The following is a 25523-nucleotide window of genomic DNA, read 5'->3' on the forward strand; positions in this document are numbered from 1 at the left end:
AAGCTGCTTGTGCTCCTGCAATTGGCTCTGACTCCTCTTGGTCCCAGCTCTCACCACTGTGTGTGTGTATGCAGTCAGCCAAGTGTATGCACACCACTGGTTCTGGCCACCACTGCCACCTTCCCCAGTCCCTAGCTGCTGGACCTGGAGGTGCTCTTGAGAACCCCACCATCAGCCTTAGTAGCCAATGTGAAACCCCCATAACTCTTGCCAAGGACCATGCAGTTTTCAATGTCACAGACCCCAGCTGCCTGAGCTGATGAGACACAATGCCCTCCCAAGACCTGGAGCACTCACACACACCCCTGCATTTGGCACTCTGTAGTATTAGACTAGGCTGGAGTCACAAAATGTTCCAGCATTCCCCAACTCACAGATAAAGAAGTCAGCCCATAAAGTCTGGAAAAGGAGATGTTTTCTTAAAATGTGCAGACACCTACCCAAGGTTACAGGGATCACAAAGAATCAGAAAAACATGACACCACCAAAGGAACACAGTAAATATCCAGTAATTGACCCTAAGGAAATGATGATCCATGAATTGCCTGACAAAGAATGCAAAATAATTGTTCTAAAGGTTCTCAGAGAGCCACAAGAGAACACAGGTAAGCAATTTAAAGAAATCAAGGAAACAATACAAAAAAATGAGAAGTTCAACAAAGAGATAGAAAATATAAAAATAACCAAACAGGAATCTTGGAGCTCAAAAATATAATGACTGGCTGAAGGATTCAATAGAAAGCTTCAACATCAGACTCAACCAAACAAGAGAAAGAATCAATGAGTGTGAAGGCACCCAATTTGAAAATATCTAAGTTAGAGTAACATTAAAAAACAAAAAAAAAGAAAAGAAAATGAAGAAAACCTACAGGACTTATGAGACACCATTAAGATAAACAATCTATGAATTATGGGAGTTATAGAAGGAGAAGAGAAGAAGATAGGGACAGAAAGTTTCCTTAAAAAAATAATGGCTGAAAATTTCCCAGATCAGGGGCAAGATTTGTATATTTGAGATTATGGGGCTTACAGGTCACCATATTAAAGTCAAAGAGTTCTTATCCAAACACATTATAATAAAAGTAGCAAGAATTAAGAAGTTTGCCACTCATAAAAGATCCTCTAAGGCTATCAGTGAATTTCTCATCAGAAATATTATAGGCCAGGCGAGAGTGGGAAGATATATTCAATGTGCTGAAAGAAAAAAAAAAATTCAACCAAGAATACTTTATCTGGCAAAGTTGTCCATCAGAAATGAAGGAGAAGTAAAGGCTTTCCCAGACAAACAAAAGCTGAGGGAGTTCATCACCACTAGATCTGCCTCACAAGAAATACTGAAAAGAATTCTTCAAGCTAAAATGAAAGGATTCTAATTAATAACATGAAAATGTATGAAACTATAAGGCACACTGCTAAAAGTAACTATATAGGCAAATTCAGAAAACTCCAATGCTGTAATATGATGGTATGTTAATCACAATTCTAGTACAAAAGTTAAAGGACAGGGTTTCCCTGGTGGTGCAGTGGTTGAGAGTCCGCCTACCGATGCAGGGGACACGGGTTCGTGCCCCCGTATGGGAAGATCCCACATGCCTCGGAGCAGCTAGGCCCATGAGCCATGGCCGCTGAGCCTGTGCATCTGGACCCTGTGCTCCACAATGGGAGAGGCCACAACAGTGAGAGGCCCGTGTATGACCAAAAAAAAAAAAAAAAAAAATTAAAGGACAAAAGTATTAAAAATAACCATAATGGATATATTATATAAAAAGATGGAAATTGTGACATCTAAAACATAAAATGGGGAGGAGTAAAAGGGTAGAGCTTTGTATGCTATTGAAGTTAAGCTGGCATTAGCTTAAAATAGACTGTTATATCTATAAGATGTTTTATGTAAGCCTTATTGTAACCATAAAGTAAAAACCCACAGTTGTTACACAAATCATAAAGAGAAGGGAATCAAAATCACTATGGAAAATGATTAATTCACAAAGACAGCAAGAGATGAAGAAAGGAGCAAAGGAATTACAAAACAGCCAGGAAACAATTCTTAAGATGGTATTAAGAAATGGATAAATTCCTAGAAACATACAATCTACCAAGACAGAATCATGAAGAAATATAAAATCTGAACAGATTGATAATAAGTAAAGATATTTAATCAGTAATCAAAAACTTCCCAGCAAAGAAAAGCCCAGAACCCGTGGCTTCATGGGTGAATATTTAAAGAAGCATTAATACCAATCCTTCTCAAACTCTTCCCAAAAATTGAAGAGAAAAGAACACTCTCAAATTCATTTTACAAGGCCAGCATTACCTGACACCAAAGCTAGATAAGGACATGAAAGAAAAGAAAACTACAGGTCAATATCCCAGAAAAATATAGATGCAAAAATTCTCAACAAAATACTAGCAAACTGAATGCAACTACACATTAAAAGGTTTATACACCAGGATCAAATAGGATTTATTTCAGGGATGAAAGGATAGTTCAACATCTGCAAATCAATAAATATTATAAACCATATTAATAGAATGAAAGATAAAAATCATGATTATTTCAATAGATGCAGAAAAAATATTTGACAGAATTCAACATCCTTTCATAATAAAAACTCTTAACAAAGAAAGCATAGAAAGAGTACCTTAACAAAATAAAAGTCATATATGATAAGCCCATAGCTAACATCATACTTAATGGTGAAAAGTTGAAAGATCAGGAACAAAATAAAGGTGCCCACTTTCACCACTCCTATTGAACCAAGTATTGGAAGTCCTACCTAGAGCAATTGGCAAGAAGAAGTAGTAACAGGCACCCAAATCAGAAAGGGAAAAGTAAAAAATGTCTCTGTTTTCAGATTATATGCTTTCATATATAGAAAATCCTAAAGACTCCACCAAAAAACTATTAGAACTAATAAATGAATCAGTAAAGTTTCAAGATATAAAATCACCATACCAAAATCGGTTGAGTTTCCATATACTAACAATGAACTCTCTGAAAAATAAATTTTTAAAAATTTACAATAGCTTAAGAAACAATAAAATGCTTAATAATAAACTTAACCGAGAAAGTGAAAGACCTGTACACCAAAAACTGTAAGATATTGATGAAAGAAATAAATGGAAAAATATACCGTGCTTAGGGATTGGAAGAATTAGTATTGTTAAAATGTCCCTCCACCAAGGAAATCTACAGATTTAATGCAATCCCTAGAAAAATACCCATGATATTTTTCACAGAACTAAGACAAATAATCCTAAAAATTTGTATGGAACCACAAAAGACCCCCAAACCAAAACAATCTTGAGAAAGAAAACCAAAGCTGGAGAAACCACACTTCCTGATTTCAAACTACATTACAAAGTATTGTAATTAAAACAGTATGATACTGGCATAAAAACAAATACATACAACAATGGAACAGAATCAAGAGCCCAGAAATAAACCCATATACTTAGAGTCAACTAATATTTGTCAAAGGAGCCAGGAACACTCAATGAAGAAAAATAGTCTCAATAAATGGTTTTGGAAAAACTTAATACTCACATGCAAAAGAATGAAATTGGACCCCAATCTTATGCCACTCACAAAAATTAATTCAAAATGGATAAAAGACTTAAACTGGTCATAGCATTGATATTTTTAGATATGGCACAAAAAGCACAGGCAATGAATGCAAAAATAAACATCAAACTAAAAAGTTTCTGGACAACAAAAGAAACAATCAACAATATGAAAAGACAGCCTACATAATGGGAGAAAATATTTGTAAATAATATACCTGATAAGGAGTTAATATTCAAAATATATAAAGAACTCATACAATTTAATAACAATAATAACAATCTGATTTAAAAAGGAGTAAAAGACCTGAATGACATTTCTTCAAAGAAGACCAACAGATACATGAAAAGATGCTCAACATCAGAGAAATCAATCAATCTGGGAAATGCAAATCAAAAGGACAATGAGATATCACTTCACACCTGTTAGAATGGCTATTATCAAAAAGACAAGTGATAACAAGTGTGCAAGGATGTGGAGAAAAGGGAACCTTCACAAACTGTGGGGAGAGAGGGATATAAATTGGTATAGCCACTATGAAAAACAGTATAGAGGTTCCTCAAAAAAATTAAAAAACGGGACTACCATATGATCCAGCAATGCCACTTTGGGTATATATCCAAAGGAAGTGAAATCACCACCTCAAAGAGATATCTGTATACCCATGTACATTTCAGCATCATTATACATCATTATTATATATTAATATACAGTAGCCAATGCATGGAAACAACCTAAATGTTCACTGATGGATGAATGAATGAAGAAAAGATATAAATAAAATATATTTTTTATATAAAATTTTATGAATTTTATGAATTTATATGAAGTACAATATTTTTCAGCGCCAAACTGAAAGCCAGTATCTTAGATTTGAGTTCTAAAGCTCTTTAAAATTTTTTTCAGTAAAGTAAAATAAAAATTAATTGAACTAGATTATCTACTACATAAAGATGGAAAGTGGGTCCTCAACTTGCATGAAAATCAAAGGAACAAGAAAATATGAAATAAGAAAAGCACCGAGTAACTCCAGGTTATATGCCAAATGTATAGCACTTACATAAATATCTCCAAACTTTGGTGGAACATTCATGAGGTTAAGGTCCAATTCAGCAACTTGATTTATTCGGTCCCTTAAATCATAGAACTGAATTGAGTTTAAGCCTAAGATATTCATATGTTAAATTATGATGTTTCTCATAAGTTGCAGGAAAATTATAGCCAGTCACACTGTCAGAACCAGCTTTCCAGTTTGGTCAATCTACTCAGGTAATCAAATTCCAGTTTCTGGTGAGCATAGAATTAGAATTGGATGTACTTTCTTGATAGTATTTCTTTATTAAATATTCATGAAAATAACTGGTATTTGTTATAAGAATCTTAATAGTTGGTTGTGGATCAATTGTGGTATTTTACCCTCTAATCATTTTACTCTCTTATTAAATAATAAAAATACTAAACTTTATACATGCATGTAGAAAGTTTGTGTTTATAAAATCTATCACTTACTAATTGCCTCGTATAGCCTCATAGGATAGCAGTTTTAGATACATTATCTCATATAATCCTTGGCATATTATATATTCAGAGTTGAGACAAGCAATTTTAAGGAATTTAGCCAAGGTTACCTGGCTAATAAGCAAAATCACAACAATTTGAACTTACTTGCAAAGTTTGCAGTCTTTCCCCTATATCTTTTTTTTTAACATCTTTATTGAAGTATAATTGTTTTACAATGGTGTGTTAGTTTCTGCTGTATAACAAAGTGAATCAGCTATACATATACATATATCCCCATATCTCCTCCCTCTTGCATCTCCCTCCCACCGTCCCTATCCCCCCCGCTCTAGGTGGTCACAAAGCACCAAACTGATCTCCCTGTGTTATGCGGCTGTTTCCCACTAGTTAACTATTTTACTTTGGAGAGTGCGTATATGTCCATGCCACTCTCTCACTTCGTCCCAGCTTACCCTTCCCCCTCCACATGTGCTCAAGTCCTTCTCTATGTCTACATCTTTATTCCTGTCCTGCCCCTAAGTTCTTCAGAAACTTTTTTTTTTTTTTTAGATTCCATACATATGTGTTAGCATACGGTATTTGTTTTTCTCTTTCTGACTTACTTCACTCTATATAACACTCTCTAGGTCCATCCACCTCACTACAAAAAACTCAATTTCATTTCTTTCTATGGCTGAGTAATATTCTATTGTATATATGTGCCACATCTTCTTTATCCACTCATCAGTCAATGGACACTTATGTTGTTTCTCTCTCCTGGCTATCATAAATAGTGCCTCAAAGAACATTGTGGTACATGACTCTTTTTGAATTATTGTTTTCTCAGGGTATATGCCCAGTAGTGGGATTGTTGGGTCATAGGGTAGTTCTATTTTTAGTATTCTAAGGAACCTCCATACTGTTCTCCATAGTGGCTGTATCAATTTACATTCCCACCAACAGTGCAAGAGGTTTCCCTTTTCTCCACACCCTCTCCAGCATTTATTGTTTGTAGATTTTTTGATGATGGCCATTCTGTCTGGTGTGAGGTGATATCTCATTGTAGTTTTGATTTGCATTTCTCTAATGATTAGTGATGTTGAGCATCCTTTCATGTGTTTGTTGCCAATCTGTATATCTTCTTTGGAAAAATGTTTATTTAGGTCTTCTGCCCATTTTTGGATTGGATTGTTTGTTTTTTTGATATTGAGCTGCATGAGCTGGTTGCATATTTTGGAGATTAATCCTTTGTCAGTTGCTTCATTTGCAAATATTTTCTCCCATTATGAGGGTTTTCTTTTCATCTTGTTTATATTTTCCTTCACTGTGCAGAAGCTTTTAAGTTTCATTAGGTACCATTTGTTTATTTTTATTTCCATTTATGTAGGAGGTGGGTCAAAAAGGATCTTGCTGTAAGTTATGTCACAGAGTGTTCTGCCTATGTTTTCCTCTAAGAGTTTTATTTTGTCTGGCCTTACAATTAGATCTTTAATTCATTTTAAGTTTATTTTTGTGTATGTTGTTAGGGAGTGTTCTAATTTCATTATTTTACATGTAGCTGTCCAGTTTTCCCAACACCGCTTATTGAAGAGGCTGTCTTTTCTCCGTTGTTTATTCTTGCCCCCTTTATCAAAGATAAGGTGACTATATGTGTGCGGGTTGATCTCTGGGCTTCCTATCCTGTTCCATTGATCTATATTTCTGTTTTTGTGCCAGTAGCATACTGTCTTGATTACTGTAGCTTTGTAGTATATTTTGAAGTCAGGGAACCTGATGCCTGATTCCCTCATATGTTATTTGTTGCTTTTCCCTTGCTGCTTTTAATATTTTTTTCTTTCAATTTAATTTTTGATAGTTTAATATGTGTCTTGCCATGTTTCTCCATGGATTTATCCTGTATGGGACTCTCTGTGCTTCCTGGACTTGATTGACTATTTCCTTTCCCATATTAGGGATGTTTTCAACTATAATCTCTTCAACTATTTTCTCAGTCCCTTTCTTTTTCAATTCTTCTTCTGGGACCCCTATAATTCGAAGATTGGTGGATTAAATGTTGTCCCAAAGGTCTCTGAGACTGTTCTCAAGTCTTTTCCTTCTTTTTTCTTTATTCTGCTCTGTTGTAGTTATTTCCACTATTTTATCTTACAGGTCACTTATCCATTCTTCTGCCTCAGTTATTCTGCTATTAATTCTTTCTAGAGTACTTTTACTTTCATCTATTGTGTTGTTCATCATTTTTTGTTTGCTCTTTAGTTCGTCTAGGTCCCTGTTAAACATTTCTTGTATTTTCTTCCTTCTATATCCAAGATTTTGGATCATCTTTACTATCATTATTCTGAATTCTTTTTCAGGTAGGCTGCCAATTTCCTCCTCATTTGTTTGGTCTGGTGTTTTTTTACCTTGCTCCTTCATCTGCTGTGTATTTCTCTGTCTTCTCATTCTGCTTAACTTACTGCATTTGGGGTCTCCTTTTCACAGGCTTCAGGTTCGTAGTTCTCATTGTTTTTGGTGTCTGCCCCCAGTGGCTAAGGTTGGTTCAGTGGGTTGTGTAGACTCCTGGTAGAGAGGACTGATGCCTGTGTTCTGGTGGATGAGGCTGGATCTTGTCTTCTGGTGGGCAGGACCATGTCTGGTGCTGTGCTTTGGGGTGTCTGTGAATTTATTATGATTTTAGGCAGCCTCTCTGCTAATGGGTGGGGTTGTGTTCCTGTCTTGCTAGTTGTTTGGCATGAGTTGTGCAGCCATGTAGCTTGTTGGTCGTTGAGTGGAGCTGGGTCTTAGTGTTGATATGGAGATCTCTGGGAGTGTTTTCACCATTTGATATTATGTGGGGCCTGGAGGTCTCTGGTGAACCAATGTTTTGAACTTGGCTTTCCCACCTAAGGGGCTCAGGCCTGACACCCGGCCGGAGCACCAAGACTCTGTCAGCCACTTGGCTGCTAGTGCTCGAGGGTCTCCTGCAGATGGGAGGTGACTGTGGCTCACTGCAGGGACAAGGACACTGGCAGCAGAAGTTCTGGGAAGTACTACTTGTTGTGAGCCCTCCCAGTGTCTGCCATTATCCCCACCAAAGAGCCGGGTAAGCTCCCCCTATATCTTAATGTCAATTCTTAGTCTTTTTTTATGAATGTAAATTCTGGTCCCTTAATTGGACTTTAGTTTTTCCAGAACATGTGTGTATCTCTTACAGCACATCATCTAAAGAAAACCAGTAGCAATTTATTTTCTGTTAATTGTTACCCTCTTCTTATTTAATTAAATTTCTTAGGCTCTCTCTCCAGTTTCAAGAGGCACAATAAAAAAGAATAAATGAAATACCTCCAGATTTTATTAATTTATCTTATTTAATTATGCTTCATAATTTCCTAAAACCCAGATATAGAATATAGATATAAATGTTATCAGGACAGTTAATTTTTTTCAAGAAACTATAACTGCTTTAACAAAGAAAAATCTAATTTCTTTGTTTCACAAGGAACTACTCCTAAGATAAATATCTCTAGATTACCCAACACCCTAGGCTTCTTATGGTCACACTTAAAAGTCTCTAGCATAGGATTTGTCACATTATCGTGGAATGTTATATATTACTTCATTTTAGTCAAATTTTTCTTAATTCAAATTGGTCTCTTGAGAAAACCCCTTGTTATCTCATTTACTGCAGGGCTTTGAGGACAAGCTTAACATTTCACTAATTGATTATATAAATAATTGCACACTTCACTTTTACTGTTTCCTTATATTATATTCCTGACATATCAATGACTCAGAGATTTTGTTTGTTTCATAAACTATAGATGTGGAGTCAACAGTTTTAGAGTGTGCTAATAGTTTATGGGTTTTTTTGTTTGTTTTTGTTTCAGTCTGTTCCCAGTATTCTAGAGGAGTATTTGCCATTTTTGGACTCTATGATAAGAGGTCAGTACATACCTTGACCTCATTCTGCAGCGCCTTACACATCTCCCTCATCACACCAAGTTTCCCTACTGAGGGGGAGAGCCAGTTTGTGCTGCAGCTAAGGCCTTCCTTACGAGGAGCACTCTTGAGTCTGCTGGATCACTATGAATGGAACTGTTTTGTCTTCCTGTATGACACAGACAGGGGTAAGTCGCAATTCCACATCTACATAAGTAAAACTCTAATTTGCTATCTGAAATGACTTTGTATCACTTGTGTGAGCAAAATATTTTGATCCCTAATGTGGCTAAAATCAGAAAATGGTCAATGTGTATTCTCAGTGTTTTTATCTTGACTCTGGGGAAAAATTTTTAATTAAATGAACTTCAAATTCACAAGGTTACTTGAGCAAACCATGCTCTTTAGTTGAAATTAAAATAGAAATTTTTTTTTTAATTTCCATGATGATATTTCAGGTGCAGTCATAAAATATGTATGTCCTTTACCTCAAATGCAAATTATTTCATGATTTGGAAGATTTTTAAATAGTATCAGGTTGAGGCATAGCATTGAGTTTGAAATATAAAATGTTAAATGAGTAATTGAAGGGTCATGATAATGAGAATAAAGATTTGGTGGTAAGTCTTCTGCTTGCTGGCAATCTTTCACTTTATCTTTACCTATCAGTCTTTAAAGATTAATAAGTGGTATGATCCATGTGTTGGAGAAACAAGGTGGATAACTAACACTAAATTATTGGCAATCCATACAGTTCTGTACAATGTTGATATACTTTGACTTTCGGTTGGAGACATAACTTAAGGAATTCCAATTTTTGTTCAGTTCTGCTTTTTATTTAGTGACCAGAATATAGCAACATATTATGTTTCAAAATAAACATCAGGGAATCACCTGTGGGGTTTTGTTTTCAGTTCTTTTTCCTTAAAGTGTAAGATTTAGGAGCAGACAAGAAGTTATAGTAAAAGTTCAAACAGGCAACATTTCAAGAACATGCTTAGTAAAATTCTACCTGTGAAGTGAGTAAAACAATAAATATAAAAACAATAAACAAAATAAATCATTTGAAGATATAATTATCTTCAAAATCCAAATATTCAGAATCCTATATTGAGACAAAAACTTATTAAATGAATTCATATTTCTCATTTATATTTACATATTTAATTAGATGGAAATGTAAGTCATATAAGATTTCACACCAATGATAGTCCTTTGTTTATATTGGCATTCTTGGTAAATTTTCCATTTGGAAACAAGCTCAGAAAATTTAATATCATCAGTGTATTTTCTTCATGGTTGTAGCATACTCTAATTCTCATTTTGAAATTTGGGAGCCTATGTATATCTCATGGTATCATTTTCCAATAGCTAACAATCCAAAGCATCCTAGAGAATGTATTACAGATTAGAGAGATTATCACTCTCCTCACTTCTAACTTTTGGAAATATTCTTAAGCTAGGGGACACTGAGAATTGAATCATAATGCAAATTAAAACAACAATGAGATACTACTACATGTCTATTAGAATGGAAAAAATTTAGATCACTGACAACATCAAATGGTGGTTAGGAAGTGGAGTAACAGGAACTTTCATTCATTGTTGGGGGGAATGTAAAATGGTACAGCCACTTTGTAAGACAATTTGGCGGTTTCTCACAAAACTAGATTTTCTCTTACTATATGATCCAGCAATCATGCTCCTTGGTGTTTTCACCCAAACCACACAGAAACCTTCACACAGATGTTTATAACAGCTTTATTCATAATAGTCAAAACTTAGAAGCAACCAAGATGTCCTTCAGTAGGTGAAGGGATGATTAAACAGTGATACATTTAGACAATTCAGAACTGAAAATAAATGAGCTATCAAGACATAAAAAGACATGGAGGAAACTTAAATGCATATAACTAAGTGAAAGAAGACATTCTGAAAAGGATACAATACTGCATTATTCCAACCATATGACATTCTGGGAAAGGACAAACTATGAGACAATAAAAAGATCAGTGGTTTCCAGGAGTGAAGGGGAAGAAGGGATCAATAGGTGGAGCACAGAGGATTTTTAGGGCAGTGAAAGAGTTCTGTGTAATATTATAATGGTGGATGCATGTCACTATACATTTTTCCAAACCCATAGAATGTATAAAACCAAGGATGAACCCTAGTGTAAACTAGGACTTTGGGTAATAACGTACCAATGTAAGTTCATCAATTATATAATATGAGTGTCAAGTGAAAAAAAAATTCCACTTCAATAAAATTGATTTTAAGTGCTTAAAAAATTGAATCATAATGTCAAGAAATATATACTGGAATATGGATGAGATGGTTCTTCCTGTGGCTTGTTATGACACAGCTTAGTTTGCCACTTTGGGCAGAAGATCCTTATCTTATGGCATCTTGGTCTCATTGAAATACCATTGGGACCTGTCTCACTTTCCTCTGCCCTTGTGCAAACCAGTCTCTGGCAAGGAGAGGATTCTAGGCATTCATGCATCAGTCTCCCCACCAAACAGGGATTAAAATTAATGATTTGCTTTTGCACCAGTTTGTACTTTTTAGGATCCTCACTCCTGCATAACAAGTCAGATGATCCAAACTTGGTCCACCTCCCATTACTTTTTACCATGGGATCTCTCTAGTATAAGCAGACAATACTTGGTTATTTAGAGATTCTTTCTCCTGGTTAAATTTCTGCCTTCAAAGGCTTAAACTCATCATGGTACCAGCACTATTTCTTCTAATAAGGCATCCTGTAACTTTTAATCTACCTATTAACTTGCTGCACAAAAGCCTGCTTTCTCCTGTCATCACCCTAGAATTTAACTGGTTACTTTTAACCAGTTGATGTAAATCACTCTCTAGTATTTCTTAGTTCTCTCCAATACTTACTTTGGGATGAATAGCTAGTCCTTTGAATTGCCTTCTATTATAGTAATTCGATCCAACTTCAAAGTATACACCTTTAGGGACTTCCCTGGTGGTCCAGTGATAAAGAATCCACCTTCCAATGCAGGGGATGTGGGTTGATCCCTGGTCGGGGAACTAAGATCCCACCTGCTGCGAGGCAACTAAGTCCACGTGCCACAACTACTGAGCTCTCATTCTTCAACTAGAGAGCCCACTGCAAACTACAGAGCCCATGCTCTCTGGAGCCCACATGCCACAACTAGAGAAGAGAAAACCCACATGCCACAATGAAGAGCCCACGTCACAAAAAAGATCCTGCCTGCCTCAACAAAGATCCTGTGTGCCATAGTTAAGACCCGATGCAGACAAATAAATAAATTTTTAAAAAATCACAGAGTATACACCTTTATTCCAAGTGGTAATTGCATGAATGAAAAATAACATGTCAGGAAAATGGCTGTTTCTTATGTTCAGATGGCTCACTTTGCCATGATACTACCATTTTTCTCAATATTCTGGGTCTTACGTAAGTACTTGCAAAAGACGAGAATAATTTTCCCTCTTTGAAATTATTGTGCTCATTTTATGAATTTAGGATCACAAGCCCAATTTACCTCCTCTTAGATACAGTTTTTAAAATTATGTATCACTATCACCAACTGAGGTGTGAACCACAGTTATGAAAGTATGATTAACTTCTGTCATAAATATAGTTGTCTAAGAGTCATCCATATTTTCACATCATGAATAATTAAAAGAACACACATCAACATTAAAGATCAGAATATTTAAATATAATGCAAAAATGAAGTGTAAAGAAATAAGATAGTATGGTACATTTTAGTACTTTTCTCTAATCCTCTACTGTGATCATGAACTGCTCATCTAAACATTTTTCCTGTTCTAAGTAGCTGCCTTAATATGACCCTGAATTTCTCTATGAACTTGAGTGGAACCTGACTTTCTGATGCCTCATAAATTCTTATTTTGGAATAAATTATTTCATTGATCCACTCAATTATTTCTGAAATTGTAATCACTATAGTGATACAGTGATATCTTAAGATACAAGAGCTTCACTCTATTATAACTTTAAGTAGTGTTTTAAAATGTTGAATTGCAATCAATAAAAGGAATCATACTTTATTTCCTCTGATATAAAACCTGTGTTCTAGTCCTAGTCTGCTGTTGATGAGCTGTGTGAACCTGTCTATATTTTTGTCCACACCTGAAGAAAGGAAGGAAGGAAGGAAGAAGAAGGAAGGAAGGAAGGGAGGGAGGGAGAGTGGAAGGGAGGGAGAGAGGGAGAGAGGGAGGGAGAGACAGAGAAAGAAAGAAAGAAAGAAAGAAAGAAAGAAAGAAAGAAAGAAAGAAAGAAAGAAAGAAAGAAAGAAAGAAAGAAAGAAAGAAAGAAAGAAAGAAAGAAAGGAAGGAAGGAAGGAAGGAAGAGAAAGAAAGGAAGGAAGAAAGAAAGAGAAAGAAAGGGGACGCAGGGGCAGGAGGAAGGAAAGTTGAACTGCACTTTCTTTAAGGCTCATTCAAACTATCTTTAAGGTTTCTTGATATTTTATATTCCAAATATTCTATTCCTTCCCTGGAAATTGTGGGTGGAAAACAAAAGTAGTAGGTGGCATCAGTGATCTCTTTACCAGCAGATGACTTCCTGCTTCTGTGTGTTTGACTGACTCTCAAAGAAGAAAAAAAATGTGTTCATTTATTTATTCTTTCAATGTATCCATTTATCCATTTAACATTTAATAAAACTTTGTTCAGTTTTCATCAGGTACTTTGATAAATATTAATAATGCAATAATGAGCAAGCTACTACTGAAAATAAATTAACTCTCTTGCTATGACTTCATTAGAAAATAGTGCACAACACTCTACTTGACAACTGGAAACTTGTCTTTGATGCATAGCTTGATGTTTTTACAATTTTAATTTGGAACACAACTATTTTCCAAAAAGATCATTGCCTTTTTGGGAAAAACAATTATAAAACATCATTTAAACACAAACTTTGATAAGATTTTTGTGTTAATAAATATGATACTCTTGAATGATTTAAAATGTGACTTATGTATCTACCTGAGAAACTGAATTTTAAATTTTGCTTAACTTTAATTGATTAATTTAAATAACTACATTTGCCTAAAAACTACTGTATTGGACAACATAGCATATCTAACCACAGAGCTCATCTGCAATATTTCACTTTGAGTGAAATGTCCAAATCTCTTCTTGATTTATATTTTACTATGTAAGAAAAGAACTTAGAGAACATCCTGCACATAATCCTTTATATAGTAATTTTCATACTTCATTTTTTATACATTTACATATCTTTTCTTCCCTTAGAAATGTAAGTCCTTCTCCAGTTATTGTTATATCTTTTTATATTTATACCTTTCATGTTTAGCATAGTAACCCCTGATAGGCATACTATCAGGGGTTACTATAAATATGAAATAAATGAATTAATCAAATGAAGTCATTGACAATAGTATCAAATAAATTTAGAGCTCTAATAACTAATCATGTAACTTATTTTTTATTAATGGCACCATATTTTAATGAACCAAATAGTTCATAGAGTAGTCAAAATGAAAAATTCTCCTGTAAGAATGGTACTTGAATTGAATGCAATTTTATTATGATGAAGAAATATGGAGAAGGCTGAAAAATAACATTCTTAATTTAGACATATTAAATTAAATATTTAGAAAAATTTAAATAATATTTTCAGTTATATAAAATCTTGAAATTTTTTTCAAATTTAATTAATATGTCATTTTCCTTGAGTGAAAAAGAGACATTAATTTAAATATTTATAAGTATGGTTGTTTTTCAATAAATCTTTTCAAAATAACATATTTTTTACCTGTGTCTGTTGCCCAGAATTTTAAGTATTTATGATGTGTTTAAGGCCATTTCTAACACCACTGATAACAAGGTGAATTTATGATCAAGGGAAAGATGAGACATAAACCTAACATTTTTTAAAATTCTAATGATCACTGTCGGTATTTTTCAAAACTGTTATGATGACCAGCAACTTTGACCTCGTGTCTAATGTAAGCAATGGCTGACACTGACCTTATTTTACTTAATCCTGGTTCTCTTTAACATTTACTGCTCAGTGTTTTACCTACATTAGTGCTTTCCAGGCTAATGATGTTTCACAGGTTGCTAAATATCTTGTGTCCATTATCTTAATAAATATTATAACATTATGTAAATTGTTTCTAGGAGAGATATATTTGGCAAAGCATAGAGGATAAAACTTTACTTTGGCTAGTTTGGCTTGTTTCCTTTGGTCATTTTTTTTCTTTTTAGCACTATTTTTTACAAAAATACGTTCTACACATTGCACAACATATTTTGAGAAGTCTAGGAAACAATGCTGTGGATGGCATAATATGTATATGCTGCTATCCCATGCTAAAGCCAGTGCAAGTGATGAGGGGATGGAAAGAGGAGTATGTTTGCATGGGGAGGGGAGAGATCTTCCTATTTTATTTCTGCTTTTTGGGTTTCAATGCATGCATACCTTTTATTTTAAAACTGCTTTAAATCCTTTTACAAAAAAGTTGAGATCTAAGTAATAGAAAAAGGAGTAAATGAAAAGGAAGAGGCATGAGACACCTTTCGATTTCTCTTTTATTTCCCCAAAATTAAACCTGTATAAATCACTCCAGAAAACTCTCCTATCTTCCTTTTGGGTTCAGTTCCAATTCTCTTCTTTATTTTTTTCTCATACTGTTTCATTTTATTGCTCTTTCCCTCTTTCTCTGCCTTCCCTCAGAACCTAGAGAGAGAAGGCAAAGTGAATGATTTCAGGCACAATGGGAACCTTAACCTTTCTCTCATCCATTACCAGTTATGGACTCCTAGGATCCCTTTAAACTCAAGTTCATAATAATATAGAGGGATGACAGAGCAGATAACTCTAAGGAACAGAGCCTAATGACTTCAATTCACACCAAAGTAAAATTACTGATATCTGTTCCTTCTTTGAAATCCCTTTCAGATAGGGGTGGGATGGGGAAAATCAGGGGTAATTATACAACCTCTCAACTGGACTTGGAGTGCTTAGTGTCTACAGTGCTAATTACAAGCACCTGTTTTTCCTCATTCCCCCCATCTCCAATTCCTAATTACCACACATACTGATACTCTGCTAGCACACATCTACCATTAATTGTGCCACTTAAAATGCTCTGGACCATTTTTCTTATTAAAAACAAAATTACAAACACAATAGCAAAACAGAGTTAATTGACATATCAGTTCAGGAGAAGTAAGAATCTTTCAGGTTCTAACTGGGTATTATCCAAGAAAGGATGAGTAATTTATCTTTAATTCTTTACAACATTAAGCCCTATTTTCAACTTATTTTCTAATCCTGAAAAAAAAATCTTTAAGTCTAAAACCCTCACCAGGATGAAGAAGAGTTCCCTTTTTGTAAACCTACTGTGACAACTTTCAGGTAACTGTTTATAGTGAACCCATTAGGATTTAGACTATATTTTATAGCTCATCCAAATTTATTTACTTACTGACTTTTATTACATTTATGGTCAGTCTGACAATGCCAAATATTTATTTGTTGCCAGTTGCTAAGTGTGAGGAAAATACATTCCAACAGGAGGAAAACAACTCTTAACTGTATCTTTCAAGTGTATCACTGTCTTCCTGCTGGATCCAGGCCAGTGGGAGAGCAAAGGAAAATACAGGTATAAAAATAACAGTGGAGCTTCCTATAGAGATTTTAACTTGTAATTGAGGAAGAAATAGTACAGTAGTCCCCCCTTATCCATGGAGAATATGTTTCAAGACACCCAGTGGATGCCTGAAACTATGGATAGTACTGAACACTTTATATGTTATGTTTTTACAGTGATAAAGTTTAATTTATAAATTAGACACAGGAAGAAATTAATAACAATAACTAATAATAAAATAGAAAATTATAAACATGTACTGATATTTACTCTAAAAATATCTTACTGTAAAAATTTAACGCCTTTTCTATCTTAACTGAGCACTTACCACACACTGTACCCATAACTTTTGCAGTTTGAGGTGCAACAGCAAAACTAGCATAAATTTCCATTTTCTTCTTCACACTTTCATGGATAGAAGATTCATTCTAACCGTGGACCTTAGTGACCTCAGCATACTATTTTTTTTCTTTTCTTAGTAAGTCGAGAACTTTCACCTTTTTACTTAAAGGAAGCACTTTATGGCTTCTCTTTGGTATATCTGGATTGCCAGAATCACTACCCTTGTGCTTTGGGGCCAAAATGAAGTAAAATAAGTGTGACTTGAACACAAGCACTGCTATACCACAAAGGTTGATCTGATAACCAAGCTGGCTACTAAGTGACTAAGGTGCAGGATGGCTGGACAAAGGGAGGATTCACATCTCAGGCAGAATGGAGCAGGAACAGTGGGAGATTCATCACGCATCTCAGAAGGGCACACAATTTAAAACATAAATTGTTTATTTCTGCACTTTTCCACTTAATATTATTGGACCATGGTTGACCAAGTGTTACTGAAACCATGGAGAGTGAAGCCTTGGATAACAGGGACTACTGTAATCAGGAAGAGGTAAGGCATTCTCTGCTCCCTTCATAGCATCTCCATTGGTTGTCACTGCAATGTTTATTCCCTGCCCTTATTATCCCAGATTCTACAGGCTGTTACCACAATGGACTAGGAAGGGGAACAGTGTACTAAGGGGTGAGAGGATGGGATGAAGGACTATTGGTGGGTGTTTTTACAAAGAGGGTTTGTGTCTAATCCTTTTTCCCTGGTGAGAGAAGGAAAAGAGAGGTGCACATCTCTCTGTCACCTCCCACTTTCCCTGGTCATAGAATGAAAGATTTGAGGACAAATGCTGAAAGTTGTATGCTGAAAGAGTCGTGAAATCTAACAAGGAGAATGAATCAGAACAGGACTGCCAAACAAGGCAGAGATTAGCAAAGAACAATGACATGAAGCTAAAACAAGGGTAGTCAAAGAAGAGAGCAGAGTAAGGAGCAGCAAAATAAGAGTGGGTTGACAGGATGGAGAAATTCTGTGATGAAATACAGAAGCCTACAGTTGCTTTTGTGGTGCCATCAGCCTCTCAAACATTCATTTGAAAGGTTAAAGAGGCCTGAGTGTGATGGCAGAGAAAATAAGTTTGCACCTTCCATGAATATTTGGGTCAATTTAGTTGCCACTTAGTAGGCACTAGACACATATTGTTGACTGACTGACAGATCACCTGTCTGGATGTTCTTCCTTTCTCACTTCTTTCCCACCATCAGTGTTCAGTCTCTAAATAAAAAAACTAAGAACATATCTGGGGGGAAGAGATCAAGGTGGCAGAGTAGGAGGACACGGAACTCACCTCCCCAAAGAGCACATCAAAAATACACCTACCGGGCTTCCCTGGTGGCGCAGTGGTTGAGTCCGCCTGCCGATGCAGGGGACACGGGTTCGTGCCCTGGTCCAGGAAGATCCCACGTGTCACGGAGCAGCTGGTCCCGTGGGCCATGGCCGCTGAGCCTGTGGGTCTGGAGCCTGTGCTCCACAATGGGAGAGGCCACAACAGTGAGAGGCCCATGTACCACAAAAAAAAAAATAAAATAAAAAAAATACTCCTACGTATGGAACAATTCTCACTGCACCTAACCGGAGACGGGCAGAAAGACTTCTGTACAAACAAGGTTGTAGGAAAGATCCACACAGAATCCAGTGGGAAGGGAAGAGAAGCAATCAGGTTGGGACTTGTACCCCCAAGAAGGGACACAGAAGAGGAGAGATCCTCCCTGGGGAGTGAGTGGTTCCAGCCACATATTGGACTCCCAGACCCGGGGTCTGACATGGGGAACGAGTCTGTTTGGCTTGTTGGAGGGCCAGTGGGACTAGCAGGAGGGCTGTGGGGAGCCTAGACTCCACTCCTGAGGAGCACACACACACTTGTTTATTCCTGAAGCAGGGCAGAGAGGGCAGATTGAAACTGCACCAGGTCACTGGCCATTTTCCCGTGACAACCCCTGCATGTACTTCAGCCTAAGCCGGTTGCTTAGGACACAGCTCCCCATTGGGGTGAGGGCTGCTGCCGCTGAGGGGAGAGCTCAGCTGGAAGGGACAAAGGCAGCTTAGACCCTGAGCTGCATCTGAGCAGGGCAGGGGCAGCCATGATGGTGTTTACAGAGACAGTGTATCAGAAGCATCCTGGGGTTCCAACTATGGTGGGACCACCATAGCCCATGTGCAGACCCAAGTGGACCACCCACACCAGCCCCTCTTGCCCAAGCACTGCTCCCCTCAGGGGTGAGGGTGCAGGTGCTAGAAGGTTGTAGAACACACACTTAAATGGAATGGAGCCAGCTCAGATTTAACCCTCAGGACCTATGTCTTAGCAACTTAGGACCCACTTGCACCTCAGATAGGGTAGTGAAGGCCACTGAGCTGAAGAGAAGCCCCAACTACATGTGACTCTGGCCTAGCCACTCCATCTCAAGCTCCACCTCCTTCCAAGGTGATAGCTACCAGCACACTCTGGGGAAGGTCATGTCTTGTGTTCACATCAGATCCAGCTCTACCAACAAAGTCATTGGGCACATGCAGACTGTATACAGACACACCCACACAAAGACGCCCTCCTTCAAGACTGCAGTAGGTAACTGTTTCACCTAATTTCATACAGAGAAATTTAAGCAGAATGAGAAAACAGAGGAATTTGTTTCAATTGAAAGAGCAAGAAGAACCCATGAAAAATAAATAATAAAGCAGAAATAAATAATTTACCAGATGAAGAGCTCAAAGCATTAGTAATAAGGATGCTAACTGAATTAGGGAAAAGAATAGTAATAAGAATGTTAACTGAAATAGGGAAGTTTGTGAGAATTTTAACAAGAAACTAGAAAATATAAAAAAGAAGCCATCAGGACTGAGCAATGTGATAACTGAAATGAGAAACACATTAGAAGCTTTTTTCCTTTTGCACAACAAAGGAAACCATCAACAAAATAAAAAGACAAAACAAAAAGACAGCAGACTAGTTGATACAGAAGAATGCACAATTGATCTGGAAGATAAACTAATGGAAATCACCCAATCAGGACAGCAAAAAGAAAAACAAATTTTTAAACTGAGAGCAATTTAAGGGACCTCTGGGACAGCATGAATTGTACCAACATTCACATTATAGGGTCCCCAGAAGGAGAAGAGAGAAAGAAGAGCCAGAAATGTATTTAGTGAAATTATGGCTGGAAACTTCTCAAACCTAAAGAAGGAACCAGATACCCAGGTACAGGAAGCACAGAGGGACCCAAACAAGATGAACTGAAATAGCTCACACCAAGACACAACATAATTAAAATGAGAAAAGTTAATGATAGAATTCTAAAAGGCAGCAAGAGAAAAATGAAGAGTCATATACAAGGCAACCTTCATAAGACTATTAGCTGATATTTTTGCTGGAACTTTTCAGGCCATAAGGCAATTACATTATATATTCAAAGTCCTGAGAGGGAAAAACCTGCAACCTAGGATACTCTACCCAGCAAGATTATCATTTAGAATAGAAGTTTTTTCCCTAAAATCAGGAACAAGACAAAAAGCCCATTCTCACTCCTTCTATTTAATTAACGTAATATTGGAAGTCCTAGCCACAATTCTCAGAAAAGAAAAAGAAATAAAAGGCATCCAAATTGGATGGTAAGAAGTAAACTCTCACTATTTGCAGATGACATGATTCTATATAGAGAAAACCCTAAAGTCTCTGTCAAAAAACCATTAGAACTAATAAATTTGCAAGATGCATGATTAATATACTATAATATCCATTACTTTTCCATACACTAATAAAGAACTACCAGAAATAGAAATTAGGGGGAAAATCCTATTTACAGTCAAATCAAAATTATAAAATATCTGGGAATAAAGTTAACCAAAGAGGTGAAAGACTTATACTTTGAAAACTATAAAACATTGATGAAGGAATTTGAAAATGATTCAAAGAAATGGAAAGATATCCTGTGTTCTTAGACTGGAAGAATTAATATTGTTAAAATGTCCATACTACCCAGAGAAATCTACAGATTTAATGCAATCCCTATAAAAATATCCATAGTTTTTGCAGAATTAGAACAAATAATCCTAAAATGTATATGGAACCACAAAAGACCCTAAATTGCCAAAGCAATCTTGAGAAAAAAGAACAAAGCTGGAGGTATCATGCTCCCTGACTTCAGACTATACTACAAAGCTACAGTAATCTAAACAACATTGTACTGGCACAAAAGTAGACACATAGGTCAGTGGAACAGAATAGAGAATCCAGAAATAAACTAACATGATCAATTAATCTACAAAAAAGGAGGCAAGAATATTAGTGGGAAAAGATTGTTTCATCAATAAGTGGTGCTGGGAAAACTGGACAGCTACATGTGAAAGAATGAAATTAGAACATTTTCTCACACAACATACAAAAATAAACTCAAATTGGATTAAAGACCAGAAACCATAAAGTTCCTAGAAGAATGCATAGGCAGAATACTTTTTTGACATAAATCTTAGCTATATTTTTTGGATCTGTCTCCTAAGGCAAAAGAAACAAAAGAAAAAATTTTAAAATGGGACCTAATTAAACTTAAAAGCTTTTGCACAGCAAAGGAAACCATCAACAAAACAAAAGGACAACCTACTGAATGGGAGAAAATATTTGCAAATGATATGACCAATACAGGGTCAATATCCAAAATATATAAACAGCTCATACAACTCAATATCAAAAAAGCAAACGATATAATTAAAAAATGGGCAGAAGACCTGAATATATATTTTTCCAAAGAAGACACACAGGTGGCCAACAGGCACATGAAAAAATGTTCCACATTGCTAATCATCAGAGAAATGCAAATCAAAACCATAAGAAGATACCACCTCACATGTGTCAGAAAGGCTTTCATCAAAAATTCCACTAATAACAAATGTTGGGGAGGATGTGGAGAAAAGGGAACCCTAGTACACTGTTAGTGGGAATATAAATTGGGGCACCATTATGGAAAACAGTATAAAGAGTCCTCAAAAAACTAAAAGTAGAGCTACCATATGATCTAACAATTCTACTGCTGCATATATGTCTGAAGAAAACAAAAATATTAATTTGAAAAATTACATGCACTCTAATGTTCACAGCAGAATTATTTACATTAACAGAAATATGGAAGCAACCTAAGTATCCAACAACAGATGAATGGATAAGGAAGATCTAATGGAATATTACTCAGCCATAAAAAAGGATGGAATTCTGCCATTTGCAACAACATGGATGGACCTAGAGGGTATTATGCTTAGTGAAATAAGTCAGATGAAGACAAATACTGAATGTTATCACTTATATATGGAAAACAAAAAGTGAAACAAACCAATGCATATAACAAAACAGAAATAGACTTGAAGATATAGAGAACAAAGTTGTGGTTACCAGTGGAGAGAGAGAAAGGGTGAGGGGCGAGATAGGGATACAAGGTTAAGAGATACAAACTACTATGTACAAGATAAATAAGCAACAAGGATATATGGTACAGCACAGGGAAATATAGCTATTATTTTGTAATAATTTTAAGAGGAATATAATCTATAAAAATATTGAATCACTATGTTGTACACCTGAAAATAATATTATAAATCAGGCATACTTCAATGAAATATATAAATAAGTAATGTATTAAAAGAACAGATCTGGATGAGACCTTTGGAGGCCCTACTCACTGGAAAGGTGATTATGCCCTGCCCAATGGAAATTCAAAATTCAAACAAACAAATTACAAAATAAATGTATGGGAGTCCAAGAGAGTTCTAATTTTCCCTCATGGTGACCATTTTAATGATTTTTTTGAAATATTAAAAAATTTTTAAAGCCTTTGCTGTGTCAGAGCCCTGAACAGATGCTGAATCTGTCAATAGAGTTATTCAGCCACATCTGAGGACCAAGGGTAAGGAACACGTTCCTTGAGAATCCTTAAATTGATGGAATGTGAGTATAATGTTTTAGCAATTTTTTTTTATCCTAAAAGGTCAAACTGCATAAGCTTTCTCATGATTCCACCTTTTCAGTGACCCACAACTTTCAAAAGCAGTAAGTCTGCAAATGACTTGCAATTTCCTGACTGCTTCTTTGTTTAAAAATAATATTGCTTATTTGAAGATCTGAGGGGAAAAGCTTTCTTTTAGAGCTCTGATTGAATACAGTGCCTCAAGATAATTTACATTGTCTCAATTAATTTTCATTCTATTATAAAAATGGAACAAAATGTGCGTGTAGTGACAATGCACAATTAAGGTTAAAACCCTTACAGCATAAAACTTATGTCAGAGGTAAGGTTTACTCAATGGTGTTTTTAGAGTTCATTCACCATGTTATAATACATATATCAGGACTATGGAAAGCAGTAACTTACTATTTGAAGCAATGGAAAGGAGTTCTTAGATATAACTTCCTTAGTTTAATATATGATAGCCTTGACAATCTTTTGCATGTTTAAACAGAAATAGCTCCAGCATTCTTTCAGTTCTATAGCCCAGATTTTGTCCGTAGAGGACAGTCCTAAGACCATAGTGTTAAGTGCCTGAATTCAAATCTCAGATGTATTACTTATTAGGTGTTCCTTAACATAGTTAGATCTCAGTTTTCTAGTCTGAAAAATAGTATTAATAATCAAATCTACTGGGTCACTATGAGTTATACATGACGTGCTTATCAAATTCCTGGCATATAATAAACTATATAAGTTATAGCTATTATTTTGTTGTTGCTGTTGCTACTATATTTATTAGTAGTAGCAATTAGTGGTAGTAGTATACTAATACCATAATAATTTATGCTTAAACTCCAATAAATATTTATCATTTTTTAAACAGAATTTTTAATTGTTTTTAATAAATTTATTTATTTATTTATTTGTTTGTTTATTTATTTATGGCTGCATTGGGTCTTCGTTGTGCATGGGCTTTTCTCTAGTTACAGCGAGCGGGGGCTACTCTTCATTGTGGTGTGCAGGCTTCTCACTGCAGGGGTTTCTCTTGTTGTGGAGCATGGGCTCTAGGCTCATGGGCTTCAGTAGTTGTGGCACATGGGCTAAGTAGTTATGGCTTGCGGGCTCTAGAGCGCAGGCTCTGTAGTTGTGGCTGGAGCATGGGCTTAGTTGCTCCGCGGCATGTGGGATCTTCCCAGACCAGGACTTGAACCCATGTCTCCTGCACTGGCAGGCGGATTCTTAACCATTGTACCACCAGGAAAGCCCTATTTATCATTTCAGTATTATTAATCACAAATCAAAGGTGTTTGGTTAATATTTTATATAATATTTTATATTATGAGACAATTTTTTATTATAAGATAATATTTTATGAGACATAAACCTTCATAATACATAAGACATTTCTGGGTATAAATGCTAAATTGATGAAGAAACAGACTGAAGCATAAGTTTGTGATTTCTTATTTTTCATCTCCTTTGTAGACTTCCTCTAACTTCTCCTAAAATGCTGACATTTCCCCCTGGGGTCTGTCCTCAGCAACTTTGCCTCTGTAAATTTCTTAAACACAAACCTGCATATACCCCATTCCTGATTAAAATTTATTCTATGACTTTTCATTACCCTTCTTATAATGTTCAAATTCCTTAAATGATGCTTTACAGTCCGTCTCTTGGTTGCTTCTCCCATATCATTATATAGTCCACTTCCCCTGAAACACCAAGCCCCAGTGAAAATGGCTTTTCTAAAGATTTTGAGCCCTAGGTTCTCTCTTGCCTTGACAGCTCTGCAAATGCCATTTCCTCAACCTCAAACATATATTGCATATCTCTGGAGTAATTCCTATTCATCCTTCAGGTCTGAGCATAACTTGCTTCAAGGAGTCTTTTTCTACACATTTACCCTCGAATGAGTTAACACCCCTTCTGTGTGCTTCCATAGCATTTTGTATTATCTCTATCAACCTGGTATTCCAACTCTTTAATTCTATGCGTTTGCCATTGGACTATTTAAGGTCTATAATAGCAGGAATTCTGTCCTACTCACTGAGTTTCCCTGAACAAGGACTGGACCAGTTATTTAGTCACACTCAGTAATTATGAATGAATGAATCTTATGGTCTCATACTCACTTGTATGACTCATTTACATAGTAACTATTGTGTCCCATTTGTATCTGAAAACTCAGCATTTCAAGAATAAATCTATCACCTGCCCCCTCAAACTTGTTCCTTTTCATATATTCTCTATCCTAGAAGGTAGTGCTCTGCCTTGCATGCTAGGCTTGCTCCTTTTTCTTCAAACCAATCATCAGTCCTGCCAAATGTGTGCCACATAAAAATATGCCAAATTTATCCCTTCCTCCATGTAAGTGCACAGAAGATAAATTTGAGGAGGAGAGTAGTGAAGTCTTTGCTCAGGCCCTCTTCATTCTCCTGCATCAATCAACTTCTCTCCTTGGCTCCAGTACTGTCCTTCTTAAACTCATCTTCTGTTAACTTGCAAGGGTGAACTACTTGCAACACAAACCACAGATATGCCACTTTTGTGCTTTAAAATCTTCAGAAGCATTCAGAAATTGTACA

General features: G+C 35.9%; 1 protein-coding gene across 14 annotated transcripts in view; it reads left to right on the forward strand.

Annotated features, from left to right (window-relative positions):
* Positions 1–25523, forward strand: part of GRIA4 (glutamate ionotropic receptor AMPA type subunit 4) — a 515605-nt gene that overhangs the window by 157234 nt on the left and 332848 nt on the right. For all 14 annotated transcript variants that reach the window (XR_010946265.1, XR_010946264.1, XR_010946266.1 and 11 more), the window contains one exon: positions 8926–9165. Coding sequence is in view for 11 of the 14 variants with exons in the window: in XM_067750880.1 (XP_067606981.1) it covers positions 8926–9165 (240 nt within the window). In the remaining 3 variants the exon portion in view is untranslated. The remainder of the gene's footprint in view (positions 1–8925; positions 9166–25523) is intronic.

The sequence above is a fragment of the Pseudorca crassidens genome, chromosome 9 (assembly GCF_039906515.1).
Source record: "Pseudorca crassidens isolate mPseCra1 chromosome 9, mPseCra1.hap1, whole genome shotgun sequence".
In the NCBI taxonomy this organism is placed as follows: Eukaryota; Metazoa; Chordata; class Mammalia; order Artiodactyla; family Delphinidae; genus Pseudorca; species Pseudorca crassidens.